Here is a 23,221-nt window from a genome sequence, read left to right as displayed (position 1 = left end):
GTTTTTCAATTAACAGTTACTATCCGTTATTATATGTACATATTATTTTTTTTGTTATGATTTAGGTTGATGTAGAACATTTTCTTAAGGAAACAATAAAAAGCATGATTAAAAAAAAACAAAAGAAGGTAGACTTACGGTGAGCTCATTGATAGCCAGTGCAGAGATGCTGGTCTTGTGTCCTGCTAACTGGGTGATGTAGCTCAGCTCCTCCATATCCCACAGGATACAGGTGAGATCACGGGAGCCACTCACGATCATGCTGTGGACCTCAGACACAGCCAGGCATGTCACTGAATCTGTGTGACCGTATAGCGGCTATGAAGACAAATTGGGTCAGCGTTATTCTGAGTGGGAAAGTACATTCTGAATGTTAAGGTCACAACAGACATGCAGACAAACCAACCTGTCGGAGTTTCATGTGAGCCAGTTTGTCCTTGTTGACAGCTACATCCCACACACACACCACGGTGTTGGTTCCTGCAGTGACGATGGTTGTCGGGTTGGGACAGGCGGCGCACAATGTCTCGCCCCAGTCACACAAACTCTCACACACAGCAAAGGTCTAGAGATAGACATACATACGAAGACCATTATTACTTTATGTGTTATGCTGTATATTAAATAAATATGATGGAGTGAGTTTATGGATATGTTTTAGCCGTTTAGCATATTTAAAAGGTCCAGTGTGTAGGATCTGGAGGTATTTAGCAGTGAGGTGAGGAGATTGCAAACAACGGAAGCCTCTCCCGTGTGCCAAGCGTGTTGGAGAGCTATAGTGGTGGACGCAACTTGCCCTCTCTATAGCCATTTGGAGCAGAGCCAGTGTGTAGACAGACACTGGTCCTTTAATACTTTCATTAGATCATGTGAAGCAAATTTATAGTTGTCAAGTAGCCTTGATGGTAGTTAAAAAATACTATTATTACTCCCCAACGTATCTTACAGCATTGTATATACGGAGAGTTGTAAACCCCTCAAAGGCCCTAAAACAGACACCGAGACATTGCTGAGATATCAGATACACAGTGTAGGGCAAGAGGTGGCATTGCCAGGTACTGTATGGTACAGTTAATAAGTAGAGCTATTTAAATAGCTGTCAAGAAATCAGTTGACACAGCTAACACAGCAGTGTGTGTAGCACTCTGAAGTGAGCTAAAGCTTGGCAGATCATAAAGATCGCCTCACTGTTTTGATTGAGCGTGACTGGTGATGTCAGAGACAGCTGACTCTGATTAGCTGACGGTGTGTGTGGCTTGACACACATGCTTCACATGTATGTTGGGTAAAATTCAGTTTGTAGTGGAGCTGGAAGGTTGTGCGATAATACAAACGATGTAATACTTATCTACTGTGTGGGCTGACAAACGTACCTTTTCTGTGGCAGAGTTTCCAAAGGCACAGCTGTAGTCGGGGAAGCCCCAGCTGAAGAAGCAGCCCAACAGAGGCGACAGGAGGAGACGGTTTCTCTCCAGGACCGCGACCTCTTTTTCCAGACACAGTATCTGACCCACAGGGCCTCTCGGCAGCTCTGCAGAAAGGTTTACAGTGTTACTGAGAGTGGGGCACCATCAGCGAGAAGTTGTGGAAGAAAGTAAGGGGCTGTTTTTAAAAAAAAAAAAACAATATCAGTTGAACCATAAAAAGTTATGCGGTAAAAAATAGACAAAATGACCTCATTCTGCCTTCTGTGTACCTGAGTAAACTTGCCCGGCCAAATAAAGGTAATGGCTCTTCAAAAACATCACATTAAAGAGTTTGGTGGCTCAGTAAACTTGTAAAGAATTTCATTAAATTGACCACAGAAAACTGGGCAATTAAAACAGCTATTCCCAGGTTAAAGGAAGCTGAGGCTCTGTCCTGGGGGGACACCTGCATCCTGGACAGCACAAGTTGTTTGTGTGTGTGTGTGTGTGTGTGTGTGTGTGTGAGGCAGTGAGAGAGTGGCTGTAATTGTGCCTGTAATTGACCTATTCATGCAGGAACAGGCTGAAATCATTATATCCCATCGCCAGTTCTGCTTCTTAAATCCCCAGAAAGAAGTTGTGTCTGCGTCAGTTTTAGCATTCCTCCTCCTATTCATCTCTATCTGCTTATTGATCAGATCAGACACTCTGAGATTTAATATGAAATGTAATATGCAGGAATCTCTCCCTGAGCATTCGCAGATTCATCTCCTCTCCCTCAGTGGGCCTGTAGGGATATTCAGATTATTAAGTAGGGCTCAGCGGAAGAGTCATCTCCATATTGTAGCTCTAACAGATAGCTCCTGCTACCCTTCCATAGTGTAAATTAATCTATGGACATTCTCGCTCCGTTTCAACGATCCCCTTGAGACCTGGGCACATCTTGTATGTAATAATTGACATCAAACGGTGTGAAATAAAATACTAGAGGAACGATACAAAATAGTGACGAATGCAGATGAATATAGCTGATTGAATTTAGTTTACTCAGCAGAAAATAGCTATGTTAATTCAGTTGTATGGAAATATCTGTTGTTTATAAGGCTATGTTATGAAATATCTTTAAGAGATCTTTTACTCCATCCTCTGTCATCTTACTTAACAAATGATTTTATTAGATATCATTGACTAACGATGTTTTTTTTATGATGTCTATTTAAGATATGTATTAATTTTAGCACTTTCATCCCAACTGTTTGGACGACTTAGGCTATTACTTACTTGTGTTTTTCTTTATCTCCTGTATTTTAGCCCATGGCAAAGGAAGCTTTTAAGTGTCTGTGAAGCCACACAGAACATGTCTATTCTATTCTATTTCATTTTATACCTTCATTTAAAGGAATATATAGTTTGTGTAGTCTGAATAATCTATACAGCCAGCAGCCGAGTAGGTGGAAACAGATAGTTTGGCTCTGTCCAAAGGTTAAAACAACTCACTAATTAACACTTTATATCTTATAAAGCTATAGAGGTGCTGGTAGCCAAATTTTTTACCTTTGGATAGAGACAGGCTAGGTGTTTCCCCCTGCTTCCAGTCTTTGTGCTAAGGTAAGTTAGGCCGCAGGCTATAGCTTCATATTTAGTGCACAGACATGAGAGTGGTATCTATCTTTTCATCCAACTTTTGGCACGAAAGCAAAAAAGCGTATTTCTCAAAATGTCTAACAATTCCTTTAAGATTAAGGTATCTTATTTGCTTGTCTGAACTCCTCTTTTATTGTGTCGCTGTACCTCTGAATGGCTGCACGGTGGTCTTCAGTTTGTCCAGTTTGAAGAAGAATGGTGTTGGATGGGGTGGTGATGATCCTTCTTTCTTAGTGCCACTGCGTGGTGTGTGTGGCTTAGTGAAGAGCTAAGGGAAAGACATGATTCACAAAGAAAGATTATTTTTACAAACAATATGATACACCTTTTGCAGCTCCCACACTAAGCTGATTCTTTTTACCTGTTTGGGAACCTGGCCAAAGTTGCTGACATATCCCAAGATTGTGCTCTTGACGAGGGGGTCCTTAGCGTCCTGCCGGCCTCTCTTAGCATAGAAGTAAGGGTGGAACGTGTTCACACTTTCTACGGCAGCAGGGCCTTGTTGCCGGTACCCAAAAATCAGGTCGATCCACAGGTGGAGGTGGGCACTCACATAGTCACTTTCCAAGGCCTGAGGGAAACAGTTTGCACAAAGACCACCTAGTCAAGTAATATTACAAAACTACTATACATGCACTGTGCATTCTTAAAATACAGCAGTGTGCAGTGCTTATTGTTATTACAGTGGGACCGAAACCATCAGTCAAACTGTTAATATGAGAGTTTAGAAACACAAGAAACTTCTACAAGAATGCCCAACCAATCAAATTATTCAGGTACACTATGATTTCTTCCAAAAGTCAATTTAGAAGTGTGGAACAGCAGGAAGCTGCACAGCTGTGTTATGAGCATATCTTCATGTTTGAATTAAAGAAGGATTTGGGTGAAATTAGCCAGAGATTGGTTTTGAAGAGTTAATAAGGAAAAGTGGGCATTATGACCAGCATGTGTATCCTTGCACCCAATCTTAATAAAGCCATCCTGGAATAACAGAAAAAAAACCACCATCATAACAAGGATATATTGTCCTGAGTTAATTTGTCTATGGAAGAAGAAAAAAAAAAAAACAATCTTCTAAAGTCACTAATTTTATGAGAATGGTGGGCAATATGAGTAGTTCAGTAGATTACAGAGTGATAACCATCATAGATGCCCCAGGAATGGAAAAAGGGAGGGTCACACTGGAGAGAAAACAAACAGATATACAATAACCCCACACAGGGAAAGAGAAGAAAGAGTTGAGAACATAATCAGCCCATAAACAGCTGGAAGATATGAAAAATAGAGTATTGTTCCCGCCCTGAATAGTGTTAAATAGGCTCGTTGTCCTTCACTGTCTGTCATCTAAACTTCAGATACATGCCTCTTCATAGATTTTCTTGATAAGAAAAACAACCGGTCATTATATTAGAAAACAGTCGGTACTAAAAGAATGTAACTGAACCAAACTCAATGAGACAAGATGGCCTTTAGAGAATATAATGAATACGACAGTGGCTGCTGTGAATAAGGTCTGTCTCTTATACTGTGGTAGAAAGAATGACTGCAACCAACACTATTACAGTGGACACTTGTTTTAGATTGTAAAACAGTGCATCTTCTGTGCACTTGCATCAGCTAGTATTGACAAACATTATTAGGTCTCATGGGAAACGTTCTTGTATGTAATAGGCCAGACTGGCCAATTGTAACAGACAGGCCTGGTGAGGTCGGGGGTCACTGACCTCTCGATGGATTCTAATGAACTCCTGGGGGTCACCTTTCGCCCATGAAGGCAGCTCCACATCTCCCAGAGCGGTACCGTCCTCCATACAGCCTGTAGAGATATGGATACACAGTACGTACATCACGCTGGGTCACATCACATCACTGCGTGTCATCCTCGAAAACGAGTTTAAAGATATCACGTGAACTTTTTTTTGCCACTGGTGACATTATAGAGCAATGTTTTGATGAGTGGTTCCCTGTTTTGTTTGTGTCGCATGCACGAGGACACATGTACGTGCATTAGCACTGGTTTAATGCAATCCACATCCCTGCTCGTCAACGTAAACAATGCTGGTTCCCACATTTTCTATCCTTTCAAAATTGTCTTTCCAAATGATTTATGGAAGGAAATGCATTGCACACATTCCTAAGGCTTCTAGGATAAATACAACATGTTTTGATGATTTAAAAAACACTTAATGTTTACAGATCTGTGATTGTTTACAAGAAAACTCAATGGGGAACCTTTAAATCAAAAGGTCTGGTGTTACTGTGTTTTTTTATTGCCATCAAAGTCCATGGAAAGCCCAAAACCAAAATAAATTGATTGTACTAGCGGGTATTTGCTATGTAGCCAGAGACCAATAGAACTTATTCCTCTGTGCCACACACTTCTCTATTGTTGTCCAAAAACTATTAAAAACACATCAATGAGCCAAACTGTTGCACTGGGTGATGTGTTCCCTCGTTACGATGAACAGCAGGTTTTGAAGATGAAAGCCACAGACGGAGTAGGGAAGTCAGAAAGTACTGAGAGACGGACTAACACATTGTTGGTTTGGGTCTTTTCATGGGATTTGTTGACAATATGAAAAAAACAATAGAAGAATGATAATCCTTTGAGCACACAACTAACAACAGTGCTTGTACAAGGCAAATATCTTAACAGGAATTTCATACTTCCAGTAATTCATTTAGATACAGGATGATTTTAATGACTGACCCAGTTGGATGTGGTTGGAGTTGAGCAGGAAGTCGGACAGGTAGAAGAACTCTGGGATCAGCTCTCTGACGTCCCCCGTGTTGTCTCTGGAGGCCGACTCCCACTCCTTCTTTACGCTGTAAAACATCCGCTCTGGGATATCAAACCCTCCCTGTGGGGAGACGAGGCACAACGCTGTCAGACCCGCGGCACTGTTGAACCAAACTTTGCAACCGGCGTTATTAATAAAGTAGTCTGCTTGATTCAATGGAGTGAACCATATTTTATATCCTTCATTGTATTATGTAAGCAGGAAATATTTGCTACTATTTGAAGGAAGCTTTTCATCTTTCTGTAAAATTCCATAATCTGTGATGGAAATCTCATGAGAGAGAATGTAATTTAGAGTAAAACAATTACCTCAATGAATGAAAATAGCATATATACTGGTAAACTCGGTTAGAGATGTAAATCCAGTTATGGATATTACCACACACCCGTTATGTGCTTCAGAAGACAAAAAGGCACCGTAATTCAGCAGACTAGCATCTTTATTGCTTTATTCTGACTATCAAATATGCATGCCTTTTCATTATAATCAATTGGATGCTGTATTGTAAATTGGTTACATCATCTGGGGCTATTTGCATTGGCTTCTTTTAGATGCTTTCTATAATTATTTGCATATATATTGAAATCTCCCTATAATCTGCTTTCATACCAAAAACAGCATTGAAACAGGATCTGGAGTGTCTTAGAGACAGATTATTAGCAAGATGTGTGTTTGAAAGTAAAAAACTGACAAAGAAGGGCCTGTGGATTAGTAGAACCAGACACATACACTAGAAACTGAACTTTGTTCCTTTTCTTAAAATACAGCAGTGTTCAAGACCATACCTGTAGTGATCAGCAATGATTACATTCAGAATTTGACCTTCATTATACCTTCACACATTATATAATATACATGTATCATTTACTGTAACATGTTTGCATGTGTAGATTTGTATGTGAGACTCAAATCTACAAGATGAGCTTTGCATTCACGCCAAAAAGACACAGTAAGTGAAAATCGTAATTGTTTAGTATTATACTTTTGCTTCTGATGGATGTATTTGATTTTCATGGCACAAATCGATAGTGTGTTCACACAGAAACAACAAATTCCATTTTCTATTCTATGCTATTATGAACAAAAGAAGTAGATTTTTTCACATGTTTTGTAGAAATGGGTCAGTAAGCCAACAAATCATGCACATTTTTCTTACCTACCTCCCCACTGTGGGAACTGAGCCACCACATTTGATCGAATACCAGTTAATTCTTTTTAAGGTCATACAAATGACCAACAATGAGTGTCCAAGGCCTCACCTGCAGTGTCTGGAAGGTGTGTGAAAACGGCTCCATCCTGACAAGGAAGGAGGCTACGATGATGGCCGAGGAGTAATGAGTACAGTAGTGGCACTGTGCCAAATTTCCTTTAGAGTAAAAAGAATAATGTTGAATATAAAGTACAGTGAATAGCATGAGAACAGAAGAATGAAAAGTAAAGAGCTGAATACATACCATCAACCTCAATGTCCTCAACTTCTTCATATCTTTGGATGAACATCTGTCTCCTTTTCTCTGTCTGAGCTCCCATTGGTTTAGAGAGGTCACGGAAAGTTGCAGGATTTGACAGATCGAGCGTCTATCAAGGACAGAGATAAATAAAACACCTTCATTAACCCCCATCCCTACAATGTGAAAGTTCAAGACAAAGATGTCACTGTGTGTGATCTAACCTCTGACTGGTAGTCAGCTAGGACCCAGGGGAAGACTGGATACTGCATCAGGTCATTGTATGTCCTCCCAGCGAGGGTGTTCAGGTGCATCAAGTACTCAAAGTTACTGATTTCCCCTCTCTGGAGGACAGACAAGAGTAATATGAGGTAGAAGGCCACCTTACATAACACAGCAATATAGTTATAAACAATAGCTGAGTAAAAGTACTAATACCACACTGTACAAATACTCTGTTACAAGTTAAATGCCAGAATTGAAAATATTACTTAAATAAAAGTATTTAGGTATAATCAGGAAAATGTACTTAGATTATTATTAGAAGTATTTTTTAACTATTTTGTATTGACTACAACTGATTATTACTTGCATTATGGATTCATGTGCTGTGCTTTTCTCCATTAATAAATTGATTGGGTAATTATTTCTCATAATTTTCACCCAAACGATGCTTGTTTTTTGTCCTACCAATAACACAAATCTCAAAATTATATATACAAAATAATAATTATAATTATTGAAATAAATAAAAGGAAAAGCAACTAATCATCACATGTGCGAACCTGGAATCAGGAAATGTTTTTGCATGAAAACTGAAATCAATATTTATTAAAATAGCTGAAAAATGTCTTTAATTATCTTAATTAGCTAATTGATTAATCGACTAATTATTTCAGCTGTACTTATACTGGGGGTTAGTTTAATTTATTAAAAAAACACATCATATTTTATAAGCTCTTTGTATGTTTTCTATGGAAACATCTTAATTTGTAAAGTAACAAAAGCTGTGGAGTAAAACGTACAATATTTCTCTCTGAATTGTGGTGGAGTAGAAGTAGAAAGTGGCATGAGTAGCATAAGTAGCCTACTTAAAATTTGTACTTAAGAACAGTGCTTGAGTAAATGTACTTAGTTACATTACACCACTGGTTATAAACAAGCGTACCTGCGCTGGGCTACTGTTATTGTCCTATCTGTTCAACATTGTGGGAGTCTCTACTGATGTCAACGGAGTAAGAAGTTAATCTGTAAACAATTCTGACAAAAGGGCTGTTTGTTGATTTATTGTATTACCTGCCATTTAACGAGGGCTGCCTTTTCAACCACAGGAGTCTTCCTAAAGCACAATAAAAAAAAAAAAATCCTTGAATTAGCATCAGAGGCTGATCACTGAGCAGTGCCTACCTACACAAAGTTTTTTGCTAGCTCTGTTGCCTAGCAACACATGTTGAAAAAGAGTTGTGAAGCAGCGGAGTGGAGGTGAGCGAGGGAAACTGAAATCATGTGTACACAGCTGTAGGAACAGTTCAGCGACTGATGTGAGCTACACTTTGTAGGGTAAACAGTGAGTAGAGATGTGAAGGATGTAGCACATGTTGCCCTCTGTAGGCTGTGAGGAAATATGACTTTAAGTAACACTGTAACTTGTCTGACTAACCTCCATCAGCAAAGTGAGCTATTTGAAAGAGGAAGTAATATTTTACTTGTGCAGTGAGTTTTTTAAATGGCACGCAGAAGGATAATGATTACAGGTTAAACAAGGAACAACACAGAGCAGTTCACTGATTTACAAGAAAAAAATCAGACTTCCTGCTTAGACAAGTTTAGCTAAGACAAACAGTTTCTTCTCCAGCTGTTTTTTCATTTAGTAGCGTTAGGTGTTTGTTCAGAGAACGTTGTAAGGTGATCCTTTAATAGGCATTCACTCAAATAGAGGCACAGACTTCTCGTTAAACTGCTGAGTACAAAAACTGCTCAATCAAAATACCTTGTGTCCAATTTACCCACCAGAATGTGTGTTTGGCTTAACAAAACATCTACACTAGATAAATGACAATCTTTCATTACGTATTTCTCTCCTGTATCACCTATCTAAACTTGTTTAATCTAAATTAGTAAAGCATTCAACTGCTCCTGAAATCTCTTTTCCCTCTGTGGCCAGTAACATGGCAATAAAGTCCTGGCGCCAAGCACCCCAGTTGCTAAGTAACGATATTAAACAAGAAGAACCTTGACTTCCCCTGTTTGGTGTAGGGAGGCTCAGGAAATGGTGCATCCCTGATCTTTCCTCTTCACTTCGCCGCCTCATAGATTATCAGGTATTATTAACACAACTTCTACATGCTGACCAAATCAGAAATGTACTTTTAGGGTGTTTTATGTTTTGTTGCTGTGCTGTGACATTACGACTTCAGGTTTTATCCGGTACAAGGGTGAGAGGCTTCGAGCTTCAGGCCGGTTCACAGGAGCTAAAGCTGTCGGTGTGTCTCTAAAACTGAAGACAATCTCATCACTCGATTAAGAAAACAAAAAGATAACATATGGTGAGTACATATCTTCATTTATGTTGTAAATGTAGATAGTTGTTTTAAACAAAAACACAGTTGGATAGCAAATGAAAATATAAATGAGGATGCAAACAGTAAATGGGTTTAGACAGCGAGGGGCTACTTGAAGTGTATCCAATAACTCCTCCCCTCGTCCAATAACTCCTGACCAAATTATTTTGTAAAACTACACTAAATCAATCATTGCATTTGGCCCAGTATGTGTTATCTAATTGCAGGCAATAATTTCATGCAATAGTTTTCTATAGGAGGTTATAATGGGAACAAGCACCAGTGGATAACCTCTCTCATCCTGAGGATGATGAATGAGGCGAGAGAGGGCCTTGGGGTGTAACACAGACACAAACAGACACACACCTTGCTCTTTTAGACAGGGAGGGGAGAAGAGCGAAGCCCTCATCACACTCCCAACACTCCCCAACTATCATTTATCAAAGTCCTGATTTGACTCTTTGTGCACGCGCACATGTACTGTGGTACAGTACATCCATGTCTGTCAATACACTTGCATGTGGATGTCACACACACACACACCTTCCTTGCCTGAAAAGAGCCAAACAGCTCAATCAGTTGAATGGTGAGGGAGCATCAGCACTCATTTGTTTTTGCTGTATTACCCAGTGTCGCCTCTCTCCTATTGTTCCCCTGCATTAGCCTTAATTAGAGAGTCGTGCTCTTAAATACCCCCATGGGCAACACTGGGTGAGCACGCACTAGTGCAGACATAACACTGCAGACACACACACACACGCGCGCACACTCACAGAGACACACACACACGGCTCAGGCTCTCATACCTCAGAGAGCATGCTTTCCCTACTGCCCCGGGCCATACATAAGCCCTTGTATCTGAATAAATCACATCAGCCTTACACACACACATACTTCCACGTAAACATACACACAACACATTTATTTGCTATAGTACTATGTGGTGGTGTAGATTAGATGGATTATTGGAAATCAGCCTCTTGGGGGCAAAAGTGAGGCTGAGCTGACATTTTAAAATTGTCCTGTTCAGTAATTCTCTCTGTGTGTGTTGCAGTACCATGCCTAAAAGGAAGGGAGCAAAAGGGACAACGGTGACCCTCAAGGCTGCCAAAAAGGCAATACGGATGACCCCGGATGGACGGCGCAGACTCACCCTTAGCAACATGGGCATAACCATCTTCCCAAAGTGTCTCCTAAAACTGAAAAATGTGGACGAGTTGGACCTCAGCCGCAACCTGATACAGAAACTCCCAGATAAAATCGGGAACTTCTCGTCACTGAGATGGCTGGATCTACACACCAACAAGCTGGAGTCGGTGCCGGAGTCCATCGGCAACCTGGTGGGTCTGACCCACCTCAACCTCGCCAACAACTGCCTAATCTCTGACGGTTTACCCTCCACATTGGGTCTTCTCACCAGCCTGAGGAGTCTCAATCTGGGAATGAACAAGTTGGACACCCTGCCTCCCACTATGGAGGCTCTAGATAGTCTCCAAGAGATAGGTCTGTTTGATAACCTCTTCATCAGTCTACCAGAGTTTGTGAAAGGCCTATGCAACCTCACAAAGGTGAACATGAAGCAAAATCCTCTATCGAATGTTCAGGAAATATCAGAGCCAAAGGAAGATGAGTATCTAGTCCATGAGAGCAGCCTGTGTAGGACATGCCTTAAGAGATGTAAAGGAGAACACGTGCTTAAGGAGAAAAGGATAAGGACTTATCCAGGACTGATGGTGCAAAACTCAGTGGCTAAAGTCAATCAAGATGTGTGGAGAATAGAGGGGTGGAACACAAGTCAATCAAATGACCAAACATCTTAACAATGTTTCGAAATAAAAAGATTGATTACATGCAACTATCTTGAAATATTGCTGTCCAACTCATTGAACCTGTTACACTGCAGTTTCAGCTGTAACAACCAGTGTTGCATCTTTGAGCCTTTGAATGGTGGATGCTTTCTAGGGATGACAATGTTGGAACATCTCAATGGTTTATGACCAAATACCTGTGTTTATGTTAAAATAAAAAAAAGAATATCGGCTGATAAATCATCACCATTACCAGATGTTCAAACTACTTATTGATACTTGTATCTGCCTCAAACATGTAGTAATCGTCATGTTTTAAAGTCAATAAAAAAAATGTGGACACTTACCTGGCATTAGCAATGACTTCAGCAACTCCTCTGCCTTTTAATGCTGACACTACTGTGCACAACCTGCAGGGAGAGAGAGAGAGAGAGAGGAAAGAATGAGGATCAGAGTCATAAAGCTGAAAATAAAAATATATTTTTTAACTTCCAGTCCATATAAATGTGGTACCTTTTATATGCACAGACATGGTCTTTATTCAGGAATACCAGGAAGGCTGAAAGTCCATTTTTCATGAAGACCTCGATAGCATTGTCCTGATAGCAACAGAGAGGCACAGTGGCTCTTTTGTAACTCAGACTCAGTGACATTTGTGCCAAGTAGATACTTTTATCTATCCCTTTTAAACCGTAATAATTTAACATGCATCTTGACTGACCCACACGCAGAGACAACAAATGGAAAACAACTGCAGGAGCAAGTGAAATGTACAACAAATCTCATTTCTATGAGTGCTCAGAGACAAACTTTTACATCTAAGATTGTTGTGAATGTACAGTATTCCAACTAAATCCTGTATAAACACAATCTCAAAATAAGTAAATTTTATATCGGGATTAGGATGTCTGACCTCTAAAAGGAAACGCATGAAGCGGGCATCCTTGATATCCTCATAGAGCCAGCGTCTGCAGCGGGCTGGTGGTGGCTCTTTACTCAGCATGGTGGAAATAAAGGAATCCCTCACACTGGCAGAGAAAGAAAAGGGACACAGAGGACGATAGATGACTGATTGAGACGAGCTAATGTATGCTCATTATATGTTTTGCTGTAACTGCGCACACAGCCGTACCTGCTGGGGAGGTGTTTCCTGCAACAAACGTCTCCAGCAGGACTAAGAGTGAATCCCTCACACAAGAGCAGGCTCTCCTTCCCGAACAGCAGCACTCCCTCGATCACTCTGAGGCCGCTCACCGTCACTACACACATCTTACCCTTTACCTACAGAGAGACAGGAGAGAGAGAGACAGAGAGATGCATTAAGCCCCCGTGTGAGAGGCACAATACACATCAGCACACCTCTCTCCCGGGACATGACATGGCAGCAACGCAGGCACTTCAGGCTTTACTTGATTGATCATTTTAATCACATATTCTAATCATTATTAAAAAGACACAGTTGAACACTTCATTATCAGAGCTGATTGATGGGGAGCAGTGTGACTGTGCGTTTCATCCAGCGCCAAAGTGGACCCACATGCTGCTTTCAGCGCTGGCTGTAGCTAATGCTAACTGCATTGTGATAATGTGTGGCTAATTCTATTGTCTCCCCTCATTTCACAGTGAGTGTGTGCACCTGGCTGTCTCCCTGTGTTGGCCCCTCTGCGGGCCCTCTGGGACGCAGCGCCCAAAAACCATATGGGGCCCCCCAACATACCCGCAGGCCCCTCACAATTTATACTAATCAAATCAGACTCCCTACCCCCAGACACAGAGTCACACACTTGGTGGAGGAGGAGGAGGCACTGCCTGGCCATTATTAGGAGAATTAATCACTGCCAAACACACAATAGGAAACCCGCTAAGTGATCAGAACCTCTTGTCTGAATGCACGCATGGAGACAAGCTATGATGGATAATATCACTTGTCACGTGAAAGCGTTTAAGAAGAGTCAAGGTCTCAGCTACATGGCACAGGAATCTTACATTGAGCTATATCATGGTCAGATTGTATGGCGGTATTCATCAGTGAATACAAACTGGCATCAGGACGTCTGTCCATAACAATGACTAGATTTCAGAAAACTAGTTACATTTAGTGTTATCAAAGATTAAATACATAACAATAAACTTGTTTCCTTATCTCCTTACTGGGCTCTGGACAGATATGCGTTATCAGTCTGTGGGTGATTTAGCTGATGATGGGAAGAAGAAGAGAAAAGGAGGACTTTTATTGACTGAGAGCCTAATGTCAGACCATTGATTTCTCCCCACACACATTACTGTCATAATCACACTATTGGCGCTGGCAAGCTAATTATGAGTGGGTCTCCCTTTGTGTGTTACCATGTGTGTGCGTGAGTCCATGTGTGTGTGTGTGTGCATTTTTCAGAGCTAATGACTGTGTTCATTTGACAGGAAGCTCAGCAGGACTCACACACTGAACCACTGCAAGACAACAGGACACACTTGCACACATCACACACTTACTAAGCGGATGAAAGACAGCTTGCATCACCTCCTACTGTTTTTATTAATACTTCTGTCAGAAACATTAAAAGCCGCGGCTGGTTGCCGGAGTGATGAGAGTCCCCGTCAACATGTGCCTTGGTTTCTAACTCGCTGGAAGAATGAGAAGAGCTGAGCTGGGCCTCGACATTAAAACATTACACTAATGAGGAAAGATGAAATTCTGATAGCAGCGCTGGGCTATTGGAATCCCTTAGTCTACATCAGATAATTATGATTGTGAATATTAACAGGGTGGGAAGGAGGCATGTTGTTTTTAAACCCGGCATACCGACACACCCTCCTCCTGTGCTACAGTACCTCCTCTCCGGGGCGCAGCTCCCGCAGGATGACCCGTATGTCGGGGCAGTCTTGTGTGTGGGAGCAGGGTTCGATGGTTGAGGGGTCGGGTGCGACAGCAGGTGCCTCGTTCAGAACAGGGAAGAAGGTCAGACGGTCAAAGTCCTGTCCTCCCTCCTCTTCATCCTCTTTAACCTCCGCTCCAACTTCACACAGGATCTTGGGCTCTGTGACAGAGGAAACATTTGTCCCCACTGAGCTCACATCCAACATCCACATTCTGGTAAAAGTAAATAAAAAAAACAACAATAGGAAACACTTTTCTTTACCCGTGTCACCTTCTGGTCCATTTTTGTTCTCCCCAGAAATGCCAGTCCTTAAACCCAGACACAGTGTTCCTAGCACCTGTTGTAACAACATATGGCACTGTTAAAGGTTGCCTGCTCCACAGATCCCGCTCTCAGTGTTGTAGTACTCGAGATCGGTCTTGGTCTCCTGTCTCGGTCTCAGACAAAGAGGACTCAGGATTTTATTTCAAGACCGGTCAAGACCACAACTGCGGGGATATCACTAAATTGCCTGTGCATTGTCTGATTTATTTGTTAACATCATTAATGTGATTGCTCATAGAAAACAAGGAAAATTCCCCACACATAAAATTCACCTCTGCAATGCCGTTGGATTATTTTATCAAGACATTTCTCATGGTGCACTTACACATACACACATATACAGTATGTATGGTAATAAAAGAGGTGAATGAAGAGGAATCTTGATTTGTTTTCTGTGGGTGGTTTTATGGGAATGCTGATCTTTCAGATCAATTTGAGGAGTGCCTCTGGTTTGCATGTTTCACATTTTATCGTGTGGGACTCGGACTCGTCTGGTCTTGACTCAGTCGCGCCCTGCCTTGGTTTAGGTGGTTTTGACTACAACACTGCTTGCTCTAAACTGAGAGGCTATACCCGTTTGGATCGTCTTAGAGCTTTTCTGCGGATGCGTGATCTGGTCCGGTTGGGTCCTTCAGCCGCATTTTGCACCCAGTCTTGGCTCAGCAGCACCCCTGGGCCGGGGCCGAACACTGCTCTCTCCCTCAGCAGCTCGGCCTCCACATGCAGCCACTTGGAGCTGACTCGCTCCCACTCACTGGCTCTTAACTGGGACGGATAGAGGGAATTAGATGAGACAAGAGATAAACATTATTACAGATCCAATTTAGGCTTTTTAATTACATTCATTTCAGCACATTCATGGTCACATTTCTGTCAAACCTGCAAGTGGTTTGTCCTCATATTGTCAAACATGCCGTGGCCTCTCTGTCGATGTGACTCCATGTAGGCCAGGAACTCCTACAAAGAAAGGGGGAGAGGAACCTGATGGGTGCAAATGAAAAGAGCGGGCAGCGCGATCGCTCTTCCTCTAGCTCATATTGTAAACACATAACACACATCATGTTCACAGAGATTGTATATTCATAATGGTATTGTTGTTTCCTTATGCAATTACAATGCATTCATACAATTACATCTGTTCTAAATTGCATTCACTGGGCAAAATAAGCTAGTGGCTACAGTCTTACAATAACCCTGTCTGGAAATGTAATCATTTGTTGGTGTGATCTAATTAACATAAACATTAATATCACTGAGCCACGCCACAGTCAAGGGCAAGGCAAGTGTGTGTGTGTGCCTTTACTGTGTTTATTGTGTGTCGATTAAAAGAGCAAAGAAAAGAAAAAATAGAAAAACCCAAAACAGAGCCGTGTTGACACTGCAGGATGCTCATGTTCAGCAGACACACTGGGATCATATTCTGACTGTTAACTGCTTCATTAAGCCCATCATCACAGCAGTGCTCGCTGAGAGACTAGTGAAACAACATGTGTCCATCCTCACAGCTGACCCAGGAAAGCCATTTAATTGACTGAATGAACATGCAGTAACTCTTTATATCTAGTCTTATTTACAGATGCTAATTCTGCGTTTTGCGGAATAACCCCATTAATGCAATAATTGATTTCAAGTACAATAAAAAAAACAAAAAAAACAACTACGTCTGTAATACAAGAGATGCAAAAAATTCCGACATCATTTCAGAATAAACCCATGCGTAAAAGTTGACAACAAACTTTGACAAGCCCTCTGGAAATGAAAACTGTTTCTCTAAATGACTGACTGCCTATCCAAATGAGAAGTTGTGCAGAGAAAGAAATAAAAGGAGTAATTTGAGGGGAGATTATAGAAATATTACAGACAAAAAAAAAGAGTGTAATAATGAAGTTTGCGAACTAGAGCCGTGTTGCGACAGATAAACAGCAAGTCATCATCTCCTAATTTCATTCCTTCATTTGGACAAACATAAGTAATATATAGCATTAATTACCCTATTTAGCAGATAGGAACCTCATTGGCTTTTTAAATGCTGCATTAAATACATAACTCATCTCTTCCCTCTGCAATTAACATCAGAACATCACACTCATTTCCATTTTAATGACTTCCCAACAATACGCCACCTTTGATGATAAGGCAACATAATGTCAACTTCATTCTGGGCTGGCAGTGAATGTGTAATGAACTTAACGTGATCATTAGTGCTGTTAATTATCTTTCTAATATGAGGACACAGATATGATTATGGAAACTGCATTCGCTGATGAAATAAATCTCTAGAAGAATTGCACTGAAGCTTGACTTAGGACACAGTCTGTCTATCAGTCTCTGTATTCTCATTCATTACCTACAGTCGGCTTTAACACTCTTCTTTCTGTTTAATAAAAGTAGATATCTGAGACTTGGGAACTGCTCAGTGCTCTGTAGAAATACATCACTATGGATCCAGTGACTGAGAAGAGACTCCCCATAAGCTCATGACTCGTCAACTAAAGGTCATAAGTTGATGATCCAGAAATTAATTAATGACTCACTTGTTTCTCCATGAAGACGAATTGAAAATTAACAGACTGGCTGACCACTACTGATGATTTCAATATCATTTTTTGAATGCTGCAACCTACTCGGAGCGAAGTGGTGCAACACACGGCAGAGAGGGTGAAGGCAAACATCCCTCCCTCTTCTTCCCTGCCTCTCAGATGGAAAAAACAATTCATCACCCTCTCTGATAGCCTGTCAAAAACTGATATGATAAAGAATAACATCAAATGAATAATGTTTTCATCAGATTGGTACCACTATAATTGCCAACCCGATTTTCTGTCGGCGAGAGAAGCGCACAAACAAGAACACACACGCTTTGTGGGGGTGAGACAGACACACAGACGCGGTAATTTCATGCCTGTGTGCCTGAGTAATATGTCCCCGCTCCCTGCTCCAGATGGCTCGACGTCTTAAGCGTTGTGGGGGAACTAATGATGTGGGCCACGTGTTTTGGGGGAAAAAACAACAATAAGCGCGTCTTTAACCTTCAGCAGCCAACAGTGTGTTGTAGCGAGTGTTCCCATGGATAGGCCTAACAGATATCAATTACTATGCCCACTCAGGGGCAATCAGCTGTGATAATCCAAATCCATTTAAAGAAATAATCAAACACCCCCACAGGGCTGGACGGCCCACAGCACAAACACAGCAGTGACTTTGGGATGAGTGTTTGGGCACGGCGCTCTGGGATGCTGGGGCACCTGGGAAAAGGTAACGACCTCACACTCCTCAAAGGGGACAACAGTCACAAGCATGTAATCTCTCTCTATCCTGTCCTGTGCCAAAGGACCAAACACTGAGGGAACGTTGGTGTGTATTTACCTCGACTGTTACGGACTCTTTGCCCTTACTGCCCAAAGCTGAGCGAACGGCGCTGCTGATCATATCAAACGTGTTCTGAGAGATGATGGCCACCTTCGTCTTCTGAGACTCTGAGAAGGCAAACAAAATTTGGATGTTTTTTCAGGAGCTAACATTTAAGACGTCTGCAGTTATTAGTTTAGTGAGAGCTAACCTGTGTGCAGCAGCCAGGCTTTGTGTGCCATCTCCTCCCACAGAGGGCTGATGTCAGTCATGCTGACAGGACCCGTCTCTGCCGTGTGGCTCGCTGAGACCTCCATCTTGGAGGCTTCTTCAAGTGTGTGCTGCCTCTCCGCCATGACCTTTGACCAGCAGGTCTTCGCTAAGGACACTAGTTCTCCGTCATCTGGAACACACACACACACACACACACACACACACACACACACACACACACACACACACACACACACACACACACACACACACACACACACACACACACACACACACACACACACACACACACACACACACACACACACACACACACACACACACACACACACACACACACACACACACACACACACACACACACACACACACACACACACACACACACACACACACACACACACACACACACTTTATTAACTCTCTAGTGACCCAGTAAACCTCCACGGACTTTTTAAAATCTACAAAAATGTCAGGCTAAAGTGAAGAATGTAAATAAACCTTCACATACAGGCCTTCATACCTGTGGTAATGTCTGCTCCGTTGCTGAGGCGTGCAGGAGGTCTGGTTCTGGTAGCAAACAGACGGGGCAAAGCTTTCCTGTTACACACTTTTTGAGCCACACATCCAAAACCTTCGGGGTAGCTACAAAAAGAAAAGAAAAGTGTGATTGTTTGAATCACCAGTGAATCCTACATGTTTGTGTGTTTCTGAATGTATGTTATGTTTTAGTTCACCTGCCAGATCGTATCAGTAACAGACAATGAAGAAGGCACGTAATGAAGTTCACATTTGCATTGTACGTCGCCATGCAAACATCCCAGCGTTCAATGAAGGTCTGTAATGCCCTGATGACCCCGTCCTTTTCTTCTCGGGAACGTCGCGGTTGAGACAATAGATGAAGCAGGACTTTATTGGTGCAAGAGTAGAGGGCCGACACAGTCTTCTCCTTCTGAGTACTGCCTTTCTCCAGAGCCTAGAAGTATACAGCAATGTGTCTGTTATCAGTTAGTATAAAGCTGGAAATAAATATTTGTGACCTGTGGACAGATTTTCTAAATCATGTGTTCGGATTGCTTTCCACATTGACAATTAACAGATTACTTTTAACTTGCAGATTGACAGAAATTAGCATGTTTATTGATTGATTATCTATAAATAAAATCAATCAGACAGAGAAACCCAAAAGAAAAATGAACATGTTAGAGTGAAAACACTTATTTGCAACATGGTCTCAAGATGTTAGAAGACAAGGAAAACACAACAAAGTACAAGACATTCAACATAAAAACTAAACAAAAACAATCCTGAAATCCAAAAAACACCACATCACAATTTAAGAAAAATACAAAATAACTCCCACAACAAAAAAAGGACAGCTAAATTGCAAATTTCCCTCTAAATCTGTCACAAAGAAAAGCCTTAACCCTGACTTCTATAAGCCCCGCTCATATTGAAAGACTTGATGTGAACTTGATGTGGCTACAGCATTACAAATGTCAGATTTATGGTGAAAACATTTTTTCCATATTAAGTATCTATATGAGGTGCGTCTAAACTATATGTACGTGTCTCTCAATGTCTTTGTCTCACCACCACAATCTGATCTGCGAGGAAGTCGATCAAACTCTCGCAGTCTCCCAGGAATGTTCCGCTGTAGAGTTTCTGCTGCAGCATCTTACTGAAGAGCACCACATTCTCCATCAACGTGCCCATCTGTCCTTCAGGCGTCTGACTATTGCAGTCTGACAGATAAAATAAAAAGCAGCCCATGCAGATGAGTTTTTTTTTGTTGTTGTTGCATGGACATGGTCAGGTCAGTTTTTGCTATGAGCAAATGACACGTTGTAATTCTACCTTGTGAGTTGAGATGAGTGTTGTTTTCTTCCTCATGGCTCAGCATGTGGATGATGTCCATGGTCAACTCCAGCAGCTCAGTCTGGAAACTCTGACTCTGTTCCAGCGATGCACCATCAGGGGAAAACTATGACATTTAAGCATTTTATTAGTTAAAAAAAATGACTGAAAAAAAATAGATGGACATTTTGATATGTGACAGCTCTTACTTCTATTATGCTTGATTGACATCTTGTCTAATGTTGTCTCAGGTGTAGGTGTTGTGTGTGCATGCATGCAGGTTAAACTTGTGTCACACCTCTACATAAAATCTATAGTTCTATAGGCCTACTGGTGCTCTCTCCCTCCTAGTGGTGAAGGATTTTATCAACAGTGCCTCGGCTCTGCCTTATTTAGTAGCTGAGCAAAGAGTGGCACCTTCTGGAGAAATGAGAGTTTTGCAGTTATATACTAAATTGAAAAAGCTTCTTTTTTTTTAGTGGAGAAGGCATTTTGATAATAATGTGTGTTGCATGTATGGAAATATTTGAGTGTGATCTGTGAACTAACAGAATACAATTATTGTTTGTATTTATGTGTGTGTGCATTCACCTCCAGCAGCAGAATGAGGGGATGTGTGTTGGTGTTGGCAGACACATTAAGAAGACTGTCCATTAGCAGAATACGGATGAAGTCGCACACCGGCTTCCTTCTGTTTAGATGACTCTTGGATGTGTTCTCATCTTCACTCGTTACGCAAGGCTCAATCGCACCCTAAAAGAAGTGAACAAACCAGTGAATAAGACCAGAGATGTGAGAACTGTTCTGGTTTCATAAATCCAGAGTAAAACACAAACCTCTGGAACGTCCAGAGGGTACACAACTCCAGCGAGTGCGTGGAGGAACTCTGGTGATGCCCACAGAGGGTCTCTGGGCCGGAGGTTATGGAGAAGACAAAGGAATTGCATCACACTTGCTGGGAGCTGCAACTCCCATGATGCATCAGTGCCTGACATGCGCTTTGTTGGAGGAACAGGCTGTTAAAATGTAAAAAATAATAATAGGTATTATACATTATCAATTTGTGGTGAAAAGTACTGAAGGTGTAAGGTTATTACGTTCTTACCCGAGTGATGATGACTTTGACTAATTCCAGCAGCATCATCGCAGCTTCAATACCGAGCGTCTTAGCAGGACAGTCTGCTTGGCTGTCAATCAGTGACTGTAGAATATCATCCAAATGCACCTGTAGATAATATATAATAAGAGCATTGATGATGATAGGGATGATGACAAAGATGATTTACAAGATGAAAGATTACCCACCTTTCCCTCTGCAGTGTGACTGGCCTTCCTCTCCAGCAGCAGAGCAGCCAGGGCTTCAACCACCGGAGGCAGGTGAGAGTGTCTAGTCAGCAGCCCCTGGAGAACATCAAAGCCTGGACACGTGGTGCTGAGGCACTCAAAAGACCAAGAATGGGCTCGAAGGTTGTCTGGTGACAAGGCAAGAAATCAATGATAGAAGACACAAAATATCCTAAAAGACTTCAATCTTAAATTACTGAGTTTAAGATGTTTAATGCATCTAACATCAGTATCACTCTAATAAAACTACAATTCCCATTTGAATATTAATTTTCATATTCAAGTCATGATGAGGTTTATGTATGCAAAACCATGTTAACTGATAATCTAACTGTTCATTACACTGAACTGTAGATGTCAAACAAAAACCCAAAATATTTCTTAGGGTGCTTTCACAAGCCATCAGTCCATATTGAAGTAAAATTGATTTTGTTTTCTATTTAGTCTGGTTCACAGTTCATAAAGTAAGCATAATAATTTGCTGAGGGAGGGCGTGTACGAAGGAGCTTTTTCATCTCAAGAGCTGCCACTTCTATACATGGAATCGCAGACTTTGAAATATTGCTGTTGAAGTTTTTCACTTTGATTCAGCACTGATCTACTGTGCACACAAATCCCTTTAGAAACATCACTAATTTCGTGGACTTTATTTAGTATATTCTTTATGTTCCCTTGGGCCCAGATGTCAAGCAAACATTGGACTTCTGCAGAAGTCCAGGTCAGTCCTTTCCTATTCATGTTAAACTGTCGTTAAACTGTGTTCATCTCAACAAATGCCCACACAGGCAGCCCACGTCTTGGTTCACTTGGAAACGGTCCGAGACCACCTCTCGCAAGCGGTCTCAGACTGGTTGTTTTGGTCTGCACCAGAGTATGATTACTGAGTTGAAAACTGCACAAACGAACCGCACCAGAGTTCGATTAAAACAGACTAATTGTTGGCTGTGAAAGCTCCCTTTAAAATAATAATAATATTTTGTCAGAAATGAAATACAATATAACATCCCTTTGCCTAGTTTAATCAAGTTGCACATGTCCTCACAATATGATTCCAGTGAAACAGGGAAAATGGCAACATTGAATTATTTCCCTGCTTCACTATAATAAAGTATTAAACTTTATCTACCCAAGACAGAAAAGGGTTCCTCCATGCCCTCTATGAGTGTAGCTGGGAGTACCCCCTCTCTGAACCAGCTCTGCTGGCTGGGACTCGACAGAAAGTGTGTGAGCAGGACAAGACCCAGTTTCAAGGTGGTAGGGTGAAGGTGGGGCTGAAGGAAGAGCAGGAACCAATCGCTGCCCAAGGCTTCGAAAAAGGCCTTCTGTCGACTAGTGGGGAATAAGAACATGTTGGACTAATTCAGTTAATGAAATGCACACATGAAATACTGGGAAATATGTTTTTGCTTCAGTTTGGGTTTGGCTAAGTAGTAACAGATGCCACTCACTCATTGATGAGAAGGTTGTCTGAGTTGAGGATTTCGCAAAGAGAGAGTAAGAGCTGGTTGCGGATCCAGATGGGGCTGGCTGGATCAGAGCTCTGAGCTAGATCACAGACAATACAACTCTG

General features: G+C 41.5%; 2 protein-coding genes across 6 annotated transcripts in view; one reads left to right on the top strand and one right to left on the bottom strand.

Moving 5' to 3' along the window:
• wdfy4 (WDFY family member 4) overlaps positions 1-23,221 on the bottom strand; it is a 46,442-nt gene that overhangs the window by 2,664 nt on the left and 20,557 nt on the right. For all 4 annotated transcript variants that reach the window (XM_037782454.1, XM_037782456.1, XM_037782455.1 and 1 more), the window contains 31 exons: positions 23,100-23,196; positions 22,778-22,980; positions 21,613-21,779; positions 21,413-21,532; positions 21,144-21,323; positions 20,899-21,060; positions 20,308-20,434; positions 20,044-20,195; positions 19,188-19,426; positions 18,974-19,095; positions 18,428-18,619; positions 18,235-18,344; positions 15,748-15,825; positions 15,442-15,633; positions 14,806-14,881; positions 14,498-14,703; positions 12,801-12,949; positions 12,582-12,696; positions 12,182-12,267; positions 12,016-12,078; positions 8,596-8,638; positions 7,524-7,643; positions 7,306-7,429; positions 7,111-7,217; positions 5,761-5,911; positions 4,775-4,866; positions 3,412-3,621; positions 3,198-3,318; positions 1,374-1,531; positions 407-565; positions 139-318 (listed from right to left, as the gene is read on the bottom strand). In XM_037782454.1, the coding sequence (XP_037638382.1) occupies positions 139-318; positions 407-565; positions 1,374-1,531; positions 3,198-3,318; positions 3,412-3,621; positions 4,775-4,866; positions 5,761-5,911; positions 7,111-7,217; positions 7,306-7,429; positions 7,524-7,643; positions 8,596-8,638; positions 12,016-12,078; positions 12,182-12,267; positions 12,582-12,696; positions 12,801-12,949; positions 14,498-14,703; positions 14,806-14,881; positions 15,442-15,633; positions 15,748-15,825; positions 18,235-18,344; positions 18,428-18,619; positions 18,974-19,095; positions 19,188-19,426; positions 20,044-20,195; positions 20,308-20,434; positions 20,899-21,060; positions 21,144-21,323; positions 21,413-21,532; positions 21,613-21,779; positions 22,778-22,980; positions 23,100-23,196 (4,301 nt within the window). The remainder of the gene's footprint in view (positions 1-138; positions 319-406; positions 566-1,373; positions 1,532-3,197; positions 3,319-3,411; positions 3,622-4,774; positions 4,867-5,760; positions 5,912-7,110; positions 7,218-7,305; positions 7,430-7,523; positions 7,644-8,595; positions 8,639-12,015; positions 12,079-12,181; positions 12,268-12,581; positions 12,697-12,800; positions 12,950-14,497; positions 14,704-14,805; positions 14,882-15,441; positions 15,634-15,747; positions 15,826-18,234; positions 18,345-18,427; positions 18,620-18,973; positions 19,096-19,187; positions 19,427-20,043; positions 20,196-20,307; positions 20,435-20,898; positions 21,061-21,143; positions 21,324-21,412; positions 21,533-21,612; positions 21,780-22,777; positions 22,981-23,099; positions 23,197-23,221) is intronic.
• Positions 8,750-11,726, top strand: lrrc18a (leucine rich repeat containing 18a). 2 transcript variants are annotated; one of them, XM_037782460.1, is made up of 4 exons: positions 8,750-8,840; positions 9,464-9,620; positions 9,717-9,845; positions 10,915-11,726. In XM_037782460.1, exon 4 carries the CDS (start codon positions 10,919-10,921, stop codon positions 11,678-11,680), a length of 762 nt encoding a protein of 253 aa, XP_037638388.1. In that variant the 5' UTR covers positions 8,750-8,840; positions 9,464-9,620; positions 9,717-9,845; positions 10,915-10,918; the 3' UTR covers positions 11,681-11,726. The 2 variants fall into 2 exon arrangements, with proteins under 2 accessions (XP_037638388.1, XP_037638387.1); XM_037782459.1 differs by having other exon boundaries at positions 8,781-8,866.

Source organism: Sebastes umbrosus, chromosome 10 (assembly GCF_015220745.1).
Source record: "Sebastes umbrosus isolate fSebUmb1 chromosome 10, fSebUmb1.pri, whole genome shotgun sequence".
Taxonomy (NCBI): domain Eukaryota; kingdom Metazoa; phylum Chordata; class Actinopteri; order Perciformes; family Sebastidae; genus Sebastes; species Sebastes umbrosus.
The sequence above is the reverse complement of the archived record's forward strand: the minus strand, read 5'-3'. Positions and strand labels throughout refer to the sequence as shown.

Coding starts and splice junctions, on each gene's coding strand:
- lrrc18a (XM_037782460.1), top strand. CDS start 10,919: ATGCCTAAAAGGAAGGGAGCAAAAGGGACAACGGTGACCCTCAAGGCT.